This window comes from Perissodus microlepis, chromosome 2, assembly GCF_051167445.1.
Source record: "Perissodus microlepis isolate ML-2025 ecotype Zambia chromosome 2, ASM5116744v1, whole genome shotgun sequence".
Taxonomy (NCBI): Eukaryota; Metazoa; Chordata; class Actinopteri; order Cichliformes; family Cichlidae; genus Perissodus; species Perissodus microlepis.
This window is the reverse complement of record NC_140462.1, coordinates 23,213,382-23,233,762: the sequence shown is the minus strand read 5'-3', so window position 1 is coordinate 23,233,762 and position 20,381 is coordinate 23,213,382. Positions and strand designations below refer to the sequence as shown.

Sequence of the window (20,381 nt, the reverse complement as noted above, 5' to 3'; positions counted from 1 at the left end):
TAGATAACCTAATGAACTTAAACATAAACCATAAACATTTAAAAAAACAAAACTAAAACTCGAAACGCTGGGTCAAAAGACCCAGGATCGTGACAACGCCAAGTCATGTCAACCCTGATTCACAGCACATAATATTTTTGTAAATAATGCTGCTAACGTGTGGCATATTAGAGTAAATAAGATTAAATAATTTCATTACTGACAGCAAACTGTTGCCTCCTTGCATCTGAACACATTCTTTATCACACAAATATGGGATTAAAGTAACCGTGATCCTCTTTCCTCTCTCAAGCTTTAAAGTTGTCACATTCATCAGAATCATCAGAATCAGAATACTTTCATAATCCCTAAAAAAATTGTGTTAATTTATTGTTAAGTACTGGCACCTGTCTGCTAATAGTGTGAGTGTTAGTTTTGTCAGTTAATAATATTAAATGAGCTGTTTTTGAACAAGTAAAACAGCATCAACCATTTTCTTATAACATCCATTCACCCATTCATCCATTCCTTTATCATCCATCCATCCACCTGTCCATCCATCCCCAATGTTTGTGTTTGTTGTAATTGAGCTCCTGTAGAGGTGTGCTTGAATGCAGTGACCTTTTCCCTTGGAACAGGGTGGCATTTATTTCACCAAGACACAGCTGGCTGTTCATGAATATATACAAGCAAACAAACCCACACACACACACACACACACACACACACACACACACACACACACACACACACACACACACACACACACACAAAACAAAACAAAAAACAAAACACAGTTTCAGTCCTGAGGTGGAACATGACCATTCTGATATGAAGTGGGAGTGTGTTGAGGTGGTCGTGTAAGGACATCAGTCTAAAAATAAAAACCCTGCAGAATATGAGGCTTAGAAACTCTGATGTTTGAACCAAGTTTTGTGTTTGTTATTTATAATAATAATATAATAATAATAATAAAAATACTACATTTTATTTATAGACGCCTTTAAGACCCTCAAGCTCACCTTACAATAACACAAGAACAATAGCAGCAATAAAATATAATATACATGGCAAAATAAAATTTAGACATAAGGTAAAAAAACAACAAAACACAAGCATAAAAGTATAAAAGCAAGTATAAAAGCTGAGCAAGGTAAAAATTGACTAAGACAGATCAGGTGTATGCAATTCTGAATAGATGGGTTTTGAGGCGTGATTTAAAAGTGGTGAGAGAATTTGTGGTCCGGAGATCTGGTGGAAGTGCATTCCAAAGTCTAGGGGCAGAACAACTAAAGGCTCTGAGTCCCATGGTAGTCAGGCGAGCAGGTGGAACAGACAGAAGGGAAGCTGAAGAAGAGCGGAGTGTACGATGGGGTGAGTATGTATGGAGAAGATCGGATAAATATGGAGGAGCGAGGTTATGAAGCGCTTTGAAAGTGAGAAGTAGGATCTTGAAATTAACACTGAGGTGAATTGGAAGCCTATGGAGCTGTTTAAGAACAGGTGTTATATGTTCAGTGGATCTAGTTATGGAAATAATACGAGCAGCTGTATTTTGAACTAATTGCAATTTATGGAGGGATTTATGAGGTTGACCATAGAGAAGAGAATTACAGTAATCTAAACGAGATGTGACAAGAGCATTGACAAGTATGGTAGTACTGTTTGGAGTGAGTGAGGGACGAAGGCGGTTAATATTACGGAGATGAAAGTAGGAAGACCGTGTGATATTATTTATATGTGCTGTGAAGGACAGAGTGCTATCGAGGATGACACCAAGACTCTTAACCTGAGGGGATGGTGTGACAACAGAGTTATCAATGGATAATGAAAGACTTGTGGTTGGGACTATAGTCAGTTTTGATCTGGTGCCTATTAAAATGAATTCTGTTTTATTGCCATTAAGTTTAAGAAAGTTGTGAGTAAACCAGACCTTGATTTCACTTAAACAGTCAGAAATGGATCTGGGTGGGAGAGTAGCTGTGTGTTTGGGGGACAGGTAGAGCTCGGTGTCATCTGCGTAGCAGTGAAACTGGATGCTATGCTTCCTGAAAATATTACCTAGGGGTAGTAGATAGATGATAAAAAGTTAAGGACCCAGGACAGAGCCTTGGGGTACACCGGAATTAACTGGAGTAGATCATGATCTGTGAGTGAGTAATTAAACAAACTGTGAGCGGCCAAAGAGATAAGAGGTAAACCAGGCGAGTACTGTACCATTGATACCAATAGATGCTAATCTGTGAAAAAGGATGCGGTGGGAGATAGTGTCAAAAGCTGCTGTGAGGTCGAGGAGAATGAGGATGGAGATGAGTCCAGAGTCAGCTGCAAGCAGAAGATCATTGGTGATTTTTACTAGGGCTGTTTCTGTACTGTGACTTGAACGGAAGCCGGACTGAAACTGTTCGCACAAGTTATTTCCAGTGAGATGACGATGAACCTGTGCAGCCACTATCTTTTCCAGAATTTTTGCTAAGAAAGGGAGATTTGAAATTGGCCTGAAATTATTTAGATTGGAGGGATCTGAACCATTCTTTTTCAGTATGGGTGTTATTATTGCAGTATTAAGAGAATAAGGAACAGAACCAGATATAAGAGAGGAGTGTACGATATTAGTAATCAGTGGGGCAAGAGACGGGAATGAGAGTTTGACAAGATTAGTCGGCAGTGGATCAAGTTTACACGATGATGACTTTAACTTAGTAATTATGGAAGTTAGCTGAATTATTGTGGGAAGTTCAAAATTGGATAGAGAGGATGACAGTTGAGAAGGGCAAAAAATGCAGATAGAACAATTGACCATATCACAGGACGAGGGCAATTGTTGATAAAGATTCTCAATCTTGGTGTAAAAAAAGTCCATAAATTTGTTGCAAACTGCAGCAGAGTGTGTATGTATGGCAAAGGTATCTGGGGGTTTAACAATATTATGTAATGTAGAAAACAAAGTGCGTGTTCCCTTTAGCGGATTCAATAACAGAGGGGTAGTAGGCAGATTTAGGTTGATAAGTTCATTGTTATAGTGAGATAGCAGGTCGTCTATGGAAGCTGAGGCATCAATGGTAGATAAATTATTAATGCCATGGCAAAGAGCTGATAAAGCAATGCCCCTAATATATTTTTTTTATAGTGGGAGACTAACGCTGAATAAAACTATTTGAAACATTTTTGTTTTTATTTTATTTTAATAAGAAAAGACTCTCTGCTACATTTAAATATTAACACTTCATCATTTTTGGCATTTGGAACATCAGTGAGCACAGTGTTTATTTCATATGTTTTGTATGGAGTTTTGGTCTTTAGGGTGAAGCACACAGAAGCAAAACATAATCTCCATGACACTAGCTGGCAGCAGTAACCTATTAACTACACGCTGGCTTTAAATGAGGTGAGGAACTCTCGTGCCATTAACATACAAACACAGAAATATGGAAATAAACAGGAGAAAGGGAATAAAAAAGTAAAAAGAAATGTACATTTTTTTTTACTAAAGTCATATTTGTCTTTCCTACTGTGGATCAGGCACGTTTTAGCTAGTTGATATTGTGAAGAACCCCCACTTTATTACACCAAAGCACCAAGACCAAGTTATATTGCCTGAAAAGTTTCCCAGTGAACGTTCCTCCATCAATTAAACTTTTTACTCTCAGATATTCATCGGGACTAAAATATGAGAACATGAACGCATACGTGTATGGCTGCAGATTTTAGAGTGAAAATCATCCATAGAGGCCAAAACCATATTTATTTCTACTGTAAAGCTGGAAATGGGGGGCACTGTGGGGACTGGCCCTCTTAATGGAGCCAGCTTCAGTTCAGATACTGATGTCCACAGAACAGGTGCCTTCAGCAGTGGACATTGTGGACAGTCTGACCACGGTCTACACAATATGTCTACCAGCATCTTTCTATCATAAGGCTTTCAGAGGTTTGTTCTACTGAAGCTCTTCTGTGGGCTCAGGCTGCATGGATTGGACTTCTTTCCTGCTGTGGGTAAGTGAGTTACTTGACCCTGTCTACGACAAGGTTTCCATCACTGCAGTCACTGCAGTTTTGTCTATTTAACATTTGCTCAGATTCTTACACTTCCTAGTTTTTCCTGTTTCTGATGCGTCAGCTTCCAGAACCTTTTTTTTTCCAAGTCTTCAGTGAAGATTTATCCCATAAATTCAAAGAAAAAAATCCTGAAACTTCAACATTAAAAAACTAAACTAAAAAGAAACACAATGAAACAGATGTGACACTCTTATAACTTAATTCTTAAACAATTTTAAATAGTAGTTTCCAAGCTTGGTGGAAACATTTTTTGTAAAAAGACTTATTTTTCCTTTGAAAAGAAAACCATCAACACGTAGACGACAGTGCACATTTATTCTGTGATGCATTTTCTGAGCCTTTGGAAAGCTTTGTGAATTCTCCACATGTGGACATGATTGAGGCCTGGTTCTGGTTTATGCTGTATCTGCACAAACACAGAGAAAAATGTCATTTAATTTAGGTGTGTGCAGTAAAACACAACACATGGAAGCAAACTTTGTCTAATCCAGCCTGACACACTCTCAGGCTGAGCCTCACTAATGTCATTACTTGTAGGAGACCTCCTGAACGTTTCATTGGTGCAGACTGAGGTATAGATTTCAGCTGCAGGCCTCAGTTTGTATTTACTGGTTATTTAATTACAAATCACATTCATCAGAGTTTCCATGTGTTGGATTAATCAGTCCAGGGCAGCGTGATCGATCCACACACAGGCTGGGAACGAAACTGTGCACAAACACATGAGCGAGAGAGATGCTCTGCATTTTTAACTCAAATATCATGAAATAGTACATGCATCAAATTTTAATCCTCAGATTAAATGATTGCACGCATGTCCAACACTTACTGTACCCCTCAAAACAAAGAGCTTGGATCTGAGCAGGACTATTTTTTATCAGAAATCTGGGTTCTTTGGACTGGCAAAAATATCAAGCAAGTTTTCACAGAACAATATGTGACTTTTCATTTTAAGGTGGAACGTTATTAGCCATGTGGATATTTGAAATTTGTCATTAACCCCAGTGATAAGATGTGATCTCTGAGTCTCTCTGTTGCCCACGTTTTGTCTCTGCCATCAGTTCGTTCATTTTATTCCTAATATGGACTCCGTGCCTTTTTTGTGTTCTGGAGGTTATCAAACATGCGAATGTCTCGCCGTTTCTCATAAAGAAGCTCAAATAAAAGATGTTCAGATATTCTCTGAGAGATCAGCGTGAACCGGTCCTGACCACGCAGGTCGAGCTTCTCCTCTCATTTCCTGTGCAGGCGTGATGAAGATAAGGATACAGTAATGACAGGAAGCCAGCGGGCATGGTGATCGGTCGATTAGACTCTGCAAAAAGAAGCTCCCAGTTGGAAATGTGGGATTCTGACAAAGGGTTAAACAACTACCCTGTCATGCTGCCTGAATATCTGATCGATGTGGCAAATCCAGACACTCATGTGAATTATGAAGGCCTAATTTGGTAACGAGGGTAATCCATTATTAAAATGAGCTTCATTTTTCAAATCTCCCCACCCCTGACAAATTAACCAACAGCACTGCCATCCATCTGACTGGCCGGAGGAGGAGTCAGTGGGGCATAGCTTGTCTTTTATTTATTAATTAATTAATTTTATCATCTGTTCTCTTTTAAATGGAAAAGTTTGGTCAGAGTTTCCATTACAGTGAAGTTCAGTGAGTAAACAATGACCTGATAACTGAGCAGGAGAACTTTGTGTTTCTATATTTCATGGTTTTAAAACAATAAAAACTGAAAAATCAGCTTGTCAGTGTATCATCAAAACACATTTGAATGGCATATTTGAGTCTTTAAAATGTCTTTAATCATTCTACGTACAAACCCTTCTGCTTCTCAGAGCAGGTTGATGTCTAACCATACTTTTTCAGGCTGTGGCTGCGATGGCTCTTTGTCTCTAATTGCTGCTGGTACCAAGACTGTCTTAGTACCCATTGCATTGGGCATTGCATTTAAATGCACTGGAGAAGCATTTTTTCAACATGGAGTCAACATAATAAATGAGTGAAATGAAATTAAACAAGTGAAAACAAAGCGAATGAAAGTCTGAAACACAGACGTCGACTGTCCTGCGAACTGGCTTCTTATAATTCTACCAAATGCATACAGAACTACAATGCAACACACAAAACAAACAAAATTATTTTAACATGATTTTTATATAACAAATTAAATGACTAAAGCTCTGCCGTGCTTTTAGGTTAACCCATAATCTTTTCTGCAAAAGGTGTATTATCCATCATAAATTTGATAGTGTGTGTTGCAAGTGACCACCATATCTGGACGCTGCTGGTTGTCCAAATTTAGATCTCTGATGTTGTATCATTCAGTTTCTATTCATTTTTTATGTATTTAAATAATTACTCTATAAATAATTGGATGTATTCTTTCCTCTAACGATGAAATGGTTTTTTTTGTGCTACTAGGTGTAACACAAACCCAGACCAGGATCAGTTTCCTTCCAAAGACTCTTCAGTGAAAGTCGTAGTTGCTCACCAAGTATTCCAGAGTCTGACGAATCTTTTTAAAAGGCTTTTTCAGTCAGATTTACCTGATTTGCAAATGGGTCTCTTTGAAATTCTTTTTTTCCCGGCTTCAACCTGAAAATGTTGCAGAATGATGGTTATTGAAAATGCCTTGCTCTTCGTTTTTTAGGATTTCATATTTTTTATTTTTCAGGATTAAGGCCAGGTGCTTAAAAGAGGGTTCGATTATCAGGACAGAATTTGAGGAATCAGAGTATTTTGTAAAGTTTAGCACTTAGTTTGACATGACGGTTCCTAATGATTATTAAGTAGAGCTGCTTGATGATGATTTTTAGGTCTACTGATCTATTTAGAGAAACATATATTTTCAGTAGAGCAGGTTTTCATATGTTTCCTGCAGACAAAAAGGGAATTGTGTTATTTCCACCAAAAAAAATAAGTTTCACTGGAGTTGCTTTATGGAAAAATGTCTTTTACTCTAATTTTAGCTTGCCGTCAACATTAGTTATTCTCCAGATAGCCTCAAAAACCCTTTATATTTATTTATTTAATAAAGACCAAAAAAAGATATTGATCTATTTACAGCAAAACAAAAGAAAATCTGTCAACCATTTCTGTACAGGACAAGTTATTGTTGTTCATTCTCACATCCTTGAGTGTGTGTGATGCCCAGTTATTTTCACCAGGAGCGATAATTTTGGTTTTTCTTTTGCTCTTAGTTAATTTATGGTTAATTTTTATGCCTTATAAAATTCTCCCACCACACAGAACAAATCATTGTTCCAGTTGGGCAGAGGGCTGCAGAGGCACTTAAAGATAAAAATGACAAATACTGCAGAAAATACAACAAAGACATCTACTCTCCATTTCATTTCAGTTTCCATTTCAGCCTCTTCTGAGGTTTTCATTCCCAGCTGCTAATTACTCCTTGTAAAAGCTCTCTTCTTGTAATGACGAGCATCTCTCTCTCTGCTGTTATCTGTCCACATACAGCTGAGACATTTATCCATTTCATTCCTTAATCAGCTTCAGCCAAATCTATTAAATCAATCAAATCGTATCTGCAGAGACTCTCTGCTGTCCAGTGTTTGCCTTTTGGGCATCTAGTTTATGCTGATGAAGCCGTGCTGCAACCATCACGCTCCATATCTCTGCCCCTTCCAACCCAGAGCTTTTGTATGTTACAGCTCCTGTGGCACAAAGACTTGAGTCTGGGAAATAGTGAAGTAATGAGTGATTGAATGCACATTGCAAGGACTGAGGGTGTTAGAGCACTTAGCCTCAAACTACCTATCTTTGTCTGCAGAGGAAATCTGTGAGCTTGCCTCTAATGGATTGTTGGAGGTGGTGAAGGTGGAGCAGGGAGATGGATGAGAAGCAAAGGAAAGGAAACGACTGCAGTGATGGTAATGGAACGACAGACTGAAACGCAGAGAGAGAAATGAGCAAAATACAAGAGTCAGGCTAAATGCATTCTTTGAAGTGGTTAAAAGGGCAAAGGGAAATGCTCTGCCTCTCAGGGAAATTATTTTAACGATCCCGCGAGGCTGCGGAGATGATGATGAGGAAGACGAAGAGAGCATCCTTGACACAGATTATATTCACCATGCACAGTCTTATCAAAACACCTTAAACTTTTAATCGTGCTAATGGGGGCAGGTGGAAACATCACTTGGCTGTTCCTGCATTTGATCCAGAAAGGTAGTCATAGTTAGTTTGACTTGAAAGACTGTGATTAAGAAACTATAACCATAAAACATCATTATTAGACTCAGCTGTACTTTGTGTTTATTGACACTTACCATTGAGTTGGTGAACATATTTTCTGGTAAACAGCTTCAAGTTAGTGTTGTAACCCATGTTGCATGGATACAGATAACTGTCAGCGAACGAGCCTACTGAACACATTGGGAGCAAAAAACAGTAAAAGAACTTCACTCTGTTCCATCAGTACTGTAAAAAATCACAATGAGACATGAAATGTCCGGTGCTTGGACATCACCTCAAAAATAATCTGAAGGGAGAATACAGCTGCATACTGTTTTTTTTTTTTAAATAACTGGAGCTCATCTGCTGCATAACAGATTGTCCTTTTGCAAATGAACAAAGAAGCAAACCTCATGCGATAAATACTCTGTTTAAAGGATCTAAAAACTACTGAGCTCTTTCTAAGGTGAAGGCAAAAACCAAGGTCGCCTGATTCATGAGCTGTACATGCTCACACATGGTGTAACTGAGTGTTTTATCACAATGAAGGCTCCACAGCACACACTCTGACCTTAACCCACCTCCTCAGCAAGTTACAGGGAATATTTCACAGCCTGCCCCTCCCACCAGCTGAGCGCTAATTTGTCATCTGCAGGTTTGCTGCCACCACACAGCGCTGCAGGGCAATTAGGGCCACTGCATGAGTCTGCTGAGGAGCGACAGGAGCAGCTGCCCCTAGGCTCACAAACCCAGGAGAGAACCACAGAGTCTTTAAAGCCACGTTTCTTCTGAGTAATTTACTCAGAATTGGTCTCTTTACACTCTTGTGCGAGAGAGGGACTAACTCGGGTTTTTACTGCAATATAACAATAAATAACTGCAATATATCTGTGATAGTTTATAGAGTTTGTAATTGATGGGGATGGATAAAATCAATATTTAATGACCCCATCTGCTTCCAAACAGGCCACTTACAGACCTTGCAGATTGTATTTGTATTTATAAACATATCGAGGACCCCAAGAAGACTATGCTCCAATGATCAGCCTGAGCAGTAAGACATATTCAGCTTGTGAGGCTTAAGAAAGGCATTAGGCTGGAAAACCAGGCTGCCAGCCAGACTGTCCTCTCACCAGTCCCTGAGAGGCAGATCAATACTCAGATGAAGTTTTCTCTCTGCTGGACAATCCATAATTTGTACACTCTCAGGTGGTCCTGTATTTACTATCGATCAGACGGAGGTAACAACAGCAATATCGATAGGCCGGAGGGAGTGGCTTTCACATCTGAAAGGCAACTCCAGTGACAAATGTAAGTAAGAGTGAGTGTGTTCCAGGAGCAGATGCTGGGAAATGTATCCAAGAATGTGGAGGAGGCAGATTAAAGACTTCCTTCAGTGGTTTAAGTTTTAATCTCTTTATGATATAAACCAAAAAATGTATTTGTAACACAGAAAATGCCAATGAATGAATCTGAATGAATCAACGTTTTCAGAAAAAATTTGTTTACTGTTCTGAGAACTTCTCAGCTTGCTTTAGTTTTTTAGATTTCTGAGAATTGATCGTATCTGACTGTAACCCTCACCGATAACACCGCTCTACTATTGTAAGTGTTAACCTTAGACTTTTAATGAAAAGCATGCAAGGTTCCGACCCTGTACTGGGATGTGTACCTAATTATTCTGTAATCAGAGGTTGTTAGCATTTTTGTTTGATAAATGATGTTAAATATTTAATTTGATTTCATTCAGATTTTTTTCTAATTTACCAATATTTTCATTTGTAAGTATAAAAAGGCCCAAAGTCTATCTCCTTCATAATAATAAAGTCTCATTTTTTCACCACACGCTGTGCCCAGAAACTTTGAAAACTTACGTTCAGTCTGAATTATGTTTAGTAGCAGAATGCGGAGGTACAGGTAGAGATAACAGATGGCCACAGCAGATGGAAGAATGTGTCTTCCTCTGTCTCAGTGTTTCTTTGAAGCTCTTCCAGCTGGCTGTTCTTCTTCCGTCTTGTTTCCAACGGACCTTGAAGCTCCTGGGTGAACCTGTTCACCACCTAATCCTCAGAAATGCAAACACACAGTATTTTAATAGTTGACTAAAAAAAAAAAGTATTGTTTTTACTATATTTATTATTTTATTGTATTTATTATTATTACTGTATCTCTTATATTTCTATTGTTCAGCACTTTGGTCAGCCTTGTGTGTTTTTAAAGTGCTATGTAAATAAACTATGATGATGATGATGATGATGATGATGACTATGACAGAAGCAGGTGTCAGGTACATGTTATCTTTTGAATCGGTCTGCGTCATAGCAGCCACAAATGTATTATTAGACTTCTTCTTAAGTGAAATTATTGCTGCAACTTATTTTTATTTTTCTTATTTGTTCGGTTTTGGAAACATTTAACATCTGGATTTAAAAAAATAATAACGATGAAGGAACTTACAGTATTTCTATGTTTTCTGTCCAGGGGCCACCAAAGACATGGGTAAGATGTTAGGTGGGGAGGAGGAGAAGGACCCGGATGCAGCCAAGAAGGAGGAGGAGCGACAGGAGGCGCTGAGGCAGCAGGAGGAGGAGAGGAAGGCAAAACACGCCCGCATGGAGGCAGAGAGGGAAAAAGTACGGCAGACCATCAGGGACAAGGTTAGTGTTGGGGTCGTTACACATTACTTGTTACTTTTCTCAAAAGTAATGCACAAGCTGGAGAAACTACTACACTACTGTACGCTACTTGACCTGCAACACACAGAAATTACTTGGTTACCAGCTAACAATATAAACCTGAGGCTACAGTCCAGCACGCCAACACACCCGAGCCTAACGAGGACGCACATGCAATTTTTGTGTTAGAGTTTAAATGTGAACACAACAACACAAAGAAAAGTTCAAAAAGATGATTCCACTTTAGAAACACAGACATGTTTGATACTTTTCTTTCTGTCACAGTCAGCTTCCGACTGCTTGGACAGAGGGGGAGGACCCAAACGCAGACACGCAAAATGAAAACTTGATTCTTAACCAAAAGTGAGCTGTTTATTGTGGTGGCTGAAGTACGAAACAAAAGGCAAAACCAATTCAATGCTAAACAAAAACCTAAACTGGGAAGACTGGAAAGAAAAGAAGAAATTTTGTATCGCTACGTGTTACTTTACTGCGTTCCTGAAGAACGTAATATGATTACAGTAGTGCATTACTTTGTAACATGTTACACCCCAGACTGGCACTGACGCTGCATGTCATTTTAGGTCTGATTACAGAGGTGGGTCTCACTTGTCATTTAATTACCCTTTATTTTTTCCCTGCACGTCACCGGTGTTCCTCCTTCGTCCAGTATGGGTTAAAAAAGAAGGAAGAGAAGGAGGCAGAGGAAAAAGCGGCCATGGAGCAAGCCTGCGAGGGATCGCTGACACGCCCGAAGAAAGCGATCCCGCGAGGCTGCGGAGATGATGATGAGGAAGACGAAGAGAGCATCCTTGACACCGTCCTCAAGTTTCTGCCTGGACCTCTACAGGACATGTTCAAGAAGTAAAACTAAAAAACACAAAACAAATCAAATGAACCCTAAAATCAGGGTCCGGTCTGGCATGGGTGAGGCTGCGGGGCAGCGGGAGGAAGGGTTCTTTGGGTTAATTGAAAAGAGACTGAGGAAATTATTTGTTGGGGTTTGAGTGTAGATTTGGGGCATGTTGAGGTTCTTGGGATCACAATGAATTTGGGGGAGGGGGGGGGGTCCTCGTCAAACTGTTAGAGGCTACACACTGCCTTTGTAGAGAACCTTTACTTTGCTTTTTCTACTCTTTGATGACAGTGTCATTCTTCCTCTTTTCTTTACCGCAGTAGTTGTAAAACTTTCACATTTCTTACACCTGAGTTGTTTTGCTCTTGTTCATGCCCATTAAGAACAGATGGAGCATGGCCATCGTGGAGAACAGCATTGGACGACAGTGGATTCGTGTCTGCTTACTTTTGTGTTTAAATGGCACTTCCACCGCGTTTTCCAGTTGATGGAGCATGTTCTGTTTAAATCAATGGGTGTTTTCGACTTTTACAAACCTCGTGTAGACCTTTATAGTACAAGAAATCAACATTTAAGTTTTTAGGACACGTGCCTTCATATCATCTCCTCTAGCAGAGGAATTGTAAATGAGGGTTTCATTTTGAGTCAACGCTGTTGGTAGCATGTAGGCACTCGTTCAAAGATACAAGACTGGACAATTTTGGAATAATGTATTTGATATTAGGATTTCTAGTGGGCATATATGGTTGATGATGGTGCCAATGTTCAAAGCATCAAAACTTGTGGAAATGCCGGAATAATTGCAAAACATTAAAATATGATTTGTAATTCCTTTTAAGATCAAAAGCTTCCAAAAAAAAAAAACGGTCTGCGAAAAATAGGACAAAAAAAGAGATCCCTTCTGCTTCCACCTCTAGTTTTACAAGAGCTTTTCTAATCTGGTCAGCTGATTAGACTGCCACTACGTTTTGAAAGAAGAGAAACTTTACAGCTTAAACATTTTAAAAACTTATGTCAACGTGTGAATTTTCATTCATCATAAGCTAACAGACCAAGTTGTCATCATTTAGGTGGTGTGGGTGCCATAGACAATCAGAGCATTGACCAATGGGATACTGGGGGTTGCTGGTACATGCTTTCATCTCCACTAGCAACGGGTTGATTTGGTTACTAAGCACTTGATTAACTTATTGGTGTTTTTCACACTTTCATTAACGTGCTGAAATTGAAATTGACTTCACATCCCACCTGAGCTAACCTTTTCCTTCATCTTTTAATGTACAAATCTACCTTGACTGTCACTCATCGACATCCAGACCAAAGAAATGCTGGTAAGACCTTATTTCTTTCGTCACAAACAAAGACATGCATGTGTAACTTTTATTTTCAATCATATGTGCCAGGCCTGCAGAAGACACACAGCAAGCTCGTTCAGCACGTGCATGTGTCCTAGGGACCGCCGCTAAGCTAAAACTGATGCTCTGTTTCTTCCTCAAAGGTATTCCATAATTAATAGGTAATGTTACCGTAGACTGAGCCTGGGATAACTGGTCTGTGAGTTGTTGTGTCTCACTGCCTAAAGAGCCTGCTAATATTCTGCATCCTGCATCTGTTAATCCAACTAATATCATAGTGATTTGTCATGTTCAAATAGGTGTACTGTAGATGAAAACAAAATCTATTTACTATGTGGACATTAATCAATAAAACAAAGCATGTTGGTTATTCTTAAAAGACCCAATGACGTTTCAGTAGTTAGTGATGGAACAATGTACGGACGGTACATTGTTCCATGAGTCTGTGACTTAGAACAACTTTAGGGATTATTAGGACCATTGATAAAGTTGGCATAAACACCATAAAACACCTTTTTCAGTTTTTTTTATTATTATTATTTTTCTAGCTCAGATAGGAATTTTCACTAGACAAAGCCATACTGTTTAGATTGCAATAAAAATTATATAAAGAGAATATTTCAAGTTACATGTCTCATGTTTGTTTCCCGTAAAAAAAAGAAAAGAAAAGAAGAAGCGAAAAAAAGGGATAAATTTGTTTGTAAATCCTTACCATTCTTGTATCTTTAAACATGTAGACAAAAAAATGTATGTAGAAAAAAAGCCATTGTTCTGTCTCAGTGTGCAACACGTGTACTGTAAGTGTGTGTGTGTTTATATGTGTGCGTCTTTCTATGTGTCTGTGATGTGAGATCATGTTGTTGATCCATATAGTCCTGGTTTATACCGTGTAAGTGTGTCTTTGAGCTATTTTTGTGCCATGTCTAAAAAGAAGAATACTTAACACATTCCTTTCAGATGTTGAGCATGCAATGTTTGGTAGAGAATACACCAAATGAACCGAAATATGAAAAAATACACAACTCCCTGTTTCTGTAGGAGTCTCCAGGCAACAGAATCTGTGCATTGTATCCAGAGAGATTGAACTGGAGAGTGTTGGAGATTATTAGCTGTCAGTAAAGACGTGGTCAAAGAAAAACACACAAAAAATAAAAACTGTATTTTATTTTAAGAAAATGTACCACAGGGGCATTGAAACAACATTTATGTATAAAATAGGATTCTTTGAGTCTCCTATTTAAAAACTGCTCTAAAACTAAACTTTCACAGCCCATTACACAGCCATGCCATAACATGTTTAAGTGGGATGAAGTTCAGAGTTTATTCCCAGCTGTTCATCGGCTGGACAGCCGATGAACAGCTGGTTTAAGCTGGTTTAAGCTGTCCTGCAAATACACTGGATTTGTCAGATATGTGTTCGCCTCTTTGTCAGCCCGTAACTGGGGACGTGTTTAGGCATGCCAAAAATGCCACTGTCATATTACTACAAATCAAGCTTACAGGACAAATTGGCACGTGGCATATCTTCTACTACTGTGGGTCATGCATTCAGCTGGTGTTTTCCAGAAAACACAAAGTAGGGCAAATCATTTGCCTGGTTAAGTAATTTAAACTTGTGCCAGCAAGAGTGAAAAAAAAAATCTTTCACCTTAGCTTGAAGATAAATTTAAGTGGAATTGCAATGACCTCAAAAGAAAATCTTGGACTGGGGATCATTCTAGAGGATGGTTGGTAGTGCAGTGGGCTTCAGTTAGGTGGCATGAGGAACATCATCTTGATAGTTTTGATTATTTACATTAAAAAATTATTCCCATATCACCCAAAGCCAGGCCACGTGCACCTCTGCGAGAACAGAGTAAGCCCCCCACCATAGCGGGTAGAATTATGGACATGGCTTTGGTTACTGGCCCTTCATGGAAACTACAGCCATACATCCTCTGTATGTAAAATAGTCTCTCAGCGGGACTCGTTTCAAGGCATCACAGCATGTGAATTGCCTTTGAAAAGGGCTATTGCCATGTCATCTTTACGTCAGGTAAGCTGTAACTCATCTGTCGCACCTGTGCGTGTCCGTGCGTAATGTGCTGCTGTTTGAACTCATTCTGGTTGCATGATATACACTTGTTTGTGGAGCTGTTCAGTTTAACAAAATCCTTGGTTTCATAGATGAAAGTGTAAAAGCAAGGAGTTTTTTTTTCTTTATTATACACAGAATAATCCAGAGTGATTTTTTTTTACAGGGAATACTTAAAAAGTTATGGTAAAATAGAAATAAATGTAGGTGAATGAGAGCAATGAAAATTATACATGAAAGGTCTCAAATGCTTTAAAAAGTCCATCAAGTCCTGGCTGATATTTCTCTGAAACATCTTAACTCAGAAAGATGGAACCGTTTTTATTGGAGACTGCGTCTGAAAACCTGGATGATCAAATTCTGTTGTCAGGAGCCCAGAAACATTAGATATACATAATAGGCTTGGAACTGCCATTCAAAACCACAGTCTACCGCCCCTACACCCCCCAAAAAAGGACAAAAAAAATGTTCATCGGGTTTGGTGATTTCTCGTGACTATTAGAAAATGACAGCACAAAGAATCCATACCGGCAGAGTCCAAAAGACATGCCATAGATGTTTACATCCTAAATATAACGTTATTAAGTGTAATGAATGATAGAGATGGAGAGAATATCTTAGAATTAACCTAAACTTTATTGTTCAATCAACTCCGAGGCTGGACTTTGTGAAAGATGTCATAACATTTGTCTTGTTTGTAACATTTTTACATAAGCTTATGCATATGAACTGCCCTGCTGAATCCTGCCAGTGACTGTAGAAATGAAAGTGAATGTGCTGTACTTAATACTTAGTCACCGAGTTTACTTGTGACTGGTGAACTCTCATTAGCTGTAACTGTGAACAGAAATACATTCCTGACTTTTTTGGCATTTGCACTAGGATAAGTTGAAATGTTATACTGGCAACTGCTATGGCATCTACTTTCCATGACAGTTTACTTTACCTGCCTGCCAGCCTTCTGAATGCTACATTAGAAGGGCTCTAGTGATATTCGCCAGGTTATTGATTATGTGACCTTGTTCTGGTCACCACTCATGCTGTCTTTACTGTCTGAGAAGCAGACTCCATCTGGGGAGAGAATGGCGTGATGATCACCGGAAACTGCTGATAAGAAAATTTGTAAGGAAGTGAAAAAAACCCTTTTTAAAAAAATCTCCAAAAGTCTAAACGAGAGGGTCTTTATTTTTAATTCAGGTTGAATAATGACTCATTTCAGGGGGCAGAGGTTAAGAATGTAAAATATGAGTTCTTATGTTGTTGTTTTTTTTCTTTAATTGCATGTCATATACTCTTACGTGGAGCCCGATCACTGTAAAACTGTCATCTATGGAACGGAAACATCCTTTTTGGAAATTTAATGCATAAGACTAATAAAAACAAAGGTTTATTAAAAAAAACTTGTCTTTAGTCCTGTCTTGCTTGTGACCATTTCAGTAACTTATTAAATCTGTTGTTTTTTCATTTTGTTTTCTAATATTGATGACCATAAAGAACTGTGTGCAGTGACCATACAAATAAGACTGAGTAGAAATGCAGTGAATTGGGCTCGGCACACACACACACATATATAGTAGGGGTGCAACGATACTCGTATCGATATTGAACCGTTCGATACAGTGCTTTCGGTTCGGTACGCATATGTATCGAACAATACAAAATTTTTAATTTATTTTATCAACTTTCCTTCTGACAATGCTGTCTGTGTTGAGCGCTCAGTGGATCTGCGCTCGACAGTGCAGCCTAGGCGGAGTAGTCGAACGCAGATTCACTGAGCGCAGGGCAAGCTAGCGAGACAGAAGTTAAGCTCTCCTTGCAACATAGCAAATTGAACCTCCCCCACCCTAATTCAGATGTGGCGTTTGGAACTATTTTGGTTTTCATGTGACTTATGACCCTGAAGGTAAGCGCATCATGGACTAAAGTAAAACAGTATGTTGGATGTGCCACGCAATGCTCAATTACATTGGTGGGAACTAGTGTGTTAGCGCAGTTAGCTCGTTAACGTGTTGGCCGTCCAGCCCCACGCATGGGGCGATCCGCGGTAGCTCGTTAACGGAGATTTGCCGTGTTGTGGCTTTAACGTCATTTCAATGAGATTAACGCTGACAGCACTAGTGGGAACACAACGAATATGACTGCACATTTACTCCGACAGCATCCTAGTGCAAAGACAAGTGGAAGCAGACAAAAACAACAAGCACGCATGCTACAAACTTTACCTGAGTCATTTAGACAGCCGTTAGCACATGATTCTCCTTATGGGGACCTGATATGTTTAATATGCTGCTGAGAATATAGCCCAGAAGAAGCGTATAGTATAGCTTTTATTTTGGAAAGAGCCATTTCTCTGTAATAAACTCTCTTTTCCAAAGACGAGTGATTCCTCAATCAGATATATTAATTTTTTTATTACTTTGTTGTTTCAGCAACATTAAATTTAAAAACTGTACTTTTGAGTTAAAATATATTTTTATAATTTTAATAAATGACAAATTAAAAAGGCATGAACATTTTTTTTTTGTATCGAAAAAATATTGAACCGTGACACCAAAGTATCGAACCGAACCAAACCGTGAATTTTGTGTATCGTTGCACCCCTACTAATTATGTGGATATATTTTCATGTACTTTATTGTGTAATGTTTTATTAGATTATACTTGATGGCTTGGGCCCCAGGAAGACTAGCAACCGCTATTGTGGAAGCTAACGGGGTTCCTTATATACAAATATATGAATAACCTGGAGATTTAATATATCATTACTCAAAAACCAAGATTTAAAATAATATCTTACTGTTTTAAAAAAGAACCCATTTATGAATAAAAGACTGTAGTATTAGTTAAATCATTAGAAGCTGCTTATCTCATAGTATAAAGCCCTTACCAGGCCTTTGTGGCACTTTTATTTAAACTGTGTTGTTTACTTGTTGTTTATTGTAGACTGCACTATTTTTACACTTCATCATGCTGCTGCAACAATTTCCCTTGTGGGATCAATAAAGTATCTATCTATCTATCTATCTATCTATCTATCTATCGTCTGTCTAAGGAGCTTGGAAAGGACCTTTTTTTTCCAAGCTGCCTAAACTACGATGACCTGGATGACTGCCAAACTTCACAGACGTCTATCTATACAGCTCGCCAAAGGCATGTGTTAGAACCAGTGATCTTATGTCCCAAAGAGGGGAACCAGACAGGGCTGTCCACTTTGACTTAGATATTAAAGCAACTGTAACTAGAAAAAGTTGCATTTCCTGTGAAAATGCAGTGTGAATGCCGTTTAGTGGAATCTGAAAACAGCAGAAGAAGGAGAACTATCTGCTGAAAACACTGTGTACAAGCTGAACTGTTTGCTGAAAACTGCTTTATTTGAAAGACTACACTGAAGAGTGTCAAGAAAGCAGGGAGAGTGCAAGGAGGGAAGACATGTAGTAAATGTCACATGTAGGATTTGAACCTTCGCCACCGGATCTCACGGCAGCTGCGCATCCCACTGCGCCAAAGCAGTTCTGGTCTCAAACAAAGATATGATGAGAGAAAAAATGTGCACTGTGCAGAAGAAGCTAAATTGTACTGAAAAGAGGTAAAAATTGCTGAATGTACAGCAAAAAAAGAGATAAGGAACCTGAAAATTGTGCTGAAAAGAGGTGAAAAAGCTGAAAATTGTGCTGAAAAGAGGTTAAGAAGCAGAACTTTGCGCTGAAAACAGGTGAATCAGCTGAATTTTTGCTGAAAAGAGATAAAGAAGCTGAAGTTTGTGCTGAAAACAGCTGAAAAAGCTGGAATTTGTGCTGGAAAGTAGTGAAAAACTGAAAATTTTGCTAAGCAGTCAGCAGTCACTATCTCTGGGGGGCATCACAACTATTGTAGACCCCTTAAAATGTGGCTGATTAAAAAGCTTCCAATAAGTATTTTTTTCTCCTTTTTTTTTGCTTTAGACAGAAAAAACGTGACAAAAAAATGTTTACTTGGTGAGCAGCAATGAGCTAAAAGCCCATAAATGTAAATCAGATGACCTTCACTGTAGACCATCAGTCTATTGCCCTTAAACAGAAGGCAGCTTTTACTTTTGCACTAAAGCATTAATACTAAATGTTCTTGGTTTCGTCATTTTGTTTATCAAAGAGACATTGGTAGTTTAGCTTGCATATGCAGCCTCATCTTCGCACTTTCTACATTTAAACAGATTCACACTGTTCAAGACAAACAGTCGCCTGCTGTATTCCAGTAATTCCACCCTGCTTCTCCGCATTGCTGTTGCTGCTTCCACAGTGTTTTGTAATGGGTGAATTACCAGCAGTGATTTGCTCTTTTACAGTTTTGTTAATCCTGAATAAAAGACTCCCTGACAGATTAGTGCGTGTGGGCTGTTTGTCATTCAAAGCCCTTTAACGAGAAAAGTCTTTCGGTCTCTGGAAATTACAGACAGCAGAGAAGAGGTTTAGTGTTTTTCTGCCTTCTAAGAAAAACTCAACTCAAGGCATGCACACATGCAGAAAGAGAGTGGGAGATTATCTGTTTATTTTAGCTAATGTTCATATTTAATGGGGACACTCTAAATGGCAAAAACAGAGGTTGCATAATCACATCTACTTGTTTGAAATGTGCCTTTGTGAGGATCCTTCAGGCTATTTATTCTGAGCTAGGAGCACATGCTTTGTATCGTAGTGTGGGTATTCTACTCTTTTTGCTAGTCGCTATATAGACGTCTATAATTTAGATATCTATAAAGCATATATTTTCCAGATACACGTATGTGTTCATTTTTAAAAATATGGTATATTAACCAGATTTAAGATAAAAGCATCATGCAGATGCCGGTTCTTCCACATTCACCATGAGCATGAATATTATTTTCAAGCTTTCATTAAATTAGATGTTATAATGGAGCCAGAGTCTGCAAGCACAGTTACGGTGTTGGAATTCATAGACAAACATGAAGCTAAACTGCCCAACAAAGGCAAAGTCCAGCAACTACAGGAGTCAGGCTGAAGCTGAAATTTACTAGACTAGCTACTTTACCAAGAGATTTCTGTTTTTTAATTCTCAATAATGAATGTATTTGGCTGCCAGGAGAACACATGGGATTGCATAAACAGCACACCACTAGGTTTTTGGTTATGAAATACATAAACAGTTAATGATAATGACAGATAATCGGTATCAGTAAAACTACAATTATCTTAAT

The 20,381-nt window shown here is 38.7% G+C and overlaps 1 protein-coding gene across 2 annotated transcripts in view; it reads left to right on the top strand.

The window, feature by feature from the left end:
* The window catches only part of cplx2b (complexin 2b), a 59,631-nt gene extending 43,041 nt beyond the window's left edge, over positions 1-16,590 (top strand). For both annotated transcript variants that reach the window (XM_084952966.1, XM_084952957.1), the window contains exons 3-4: positions 10,712-10,887; positions 11,576-16,590. In XM_084952966.1, the coding sequence (XP_084809092.1) occupies positions 10,712-10,887; positions 11,576-11,773 (374 nt within the window). In that variant the 3' untranslated portion in view covers positions 11,774-16,590. The remainder of the gene's footprint in view (positions 1-10,711; positions 10,888-11,575) is intronic.
* The last annotated feature ends 3,791 nt before the right edge of the window (positions 16,591-20,381 follow it).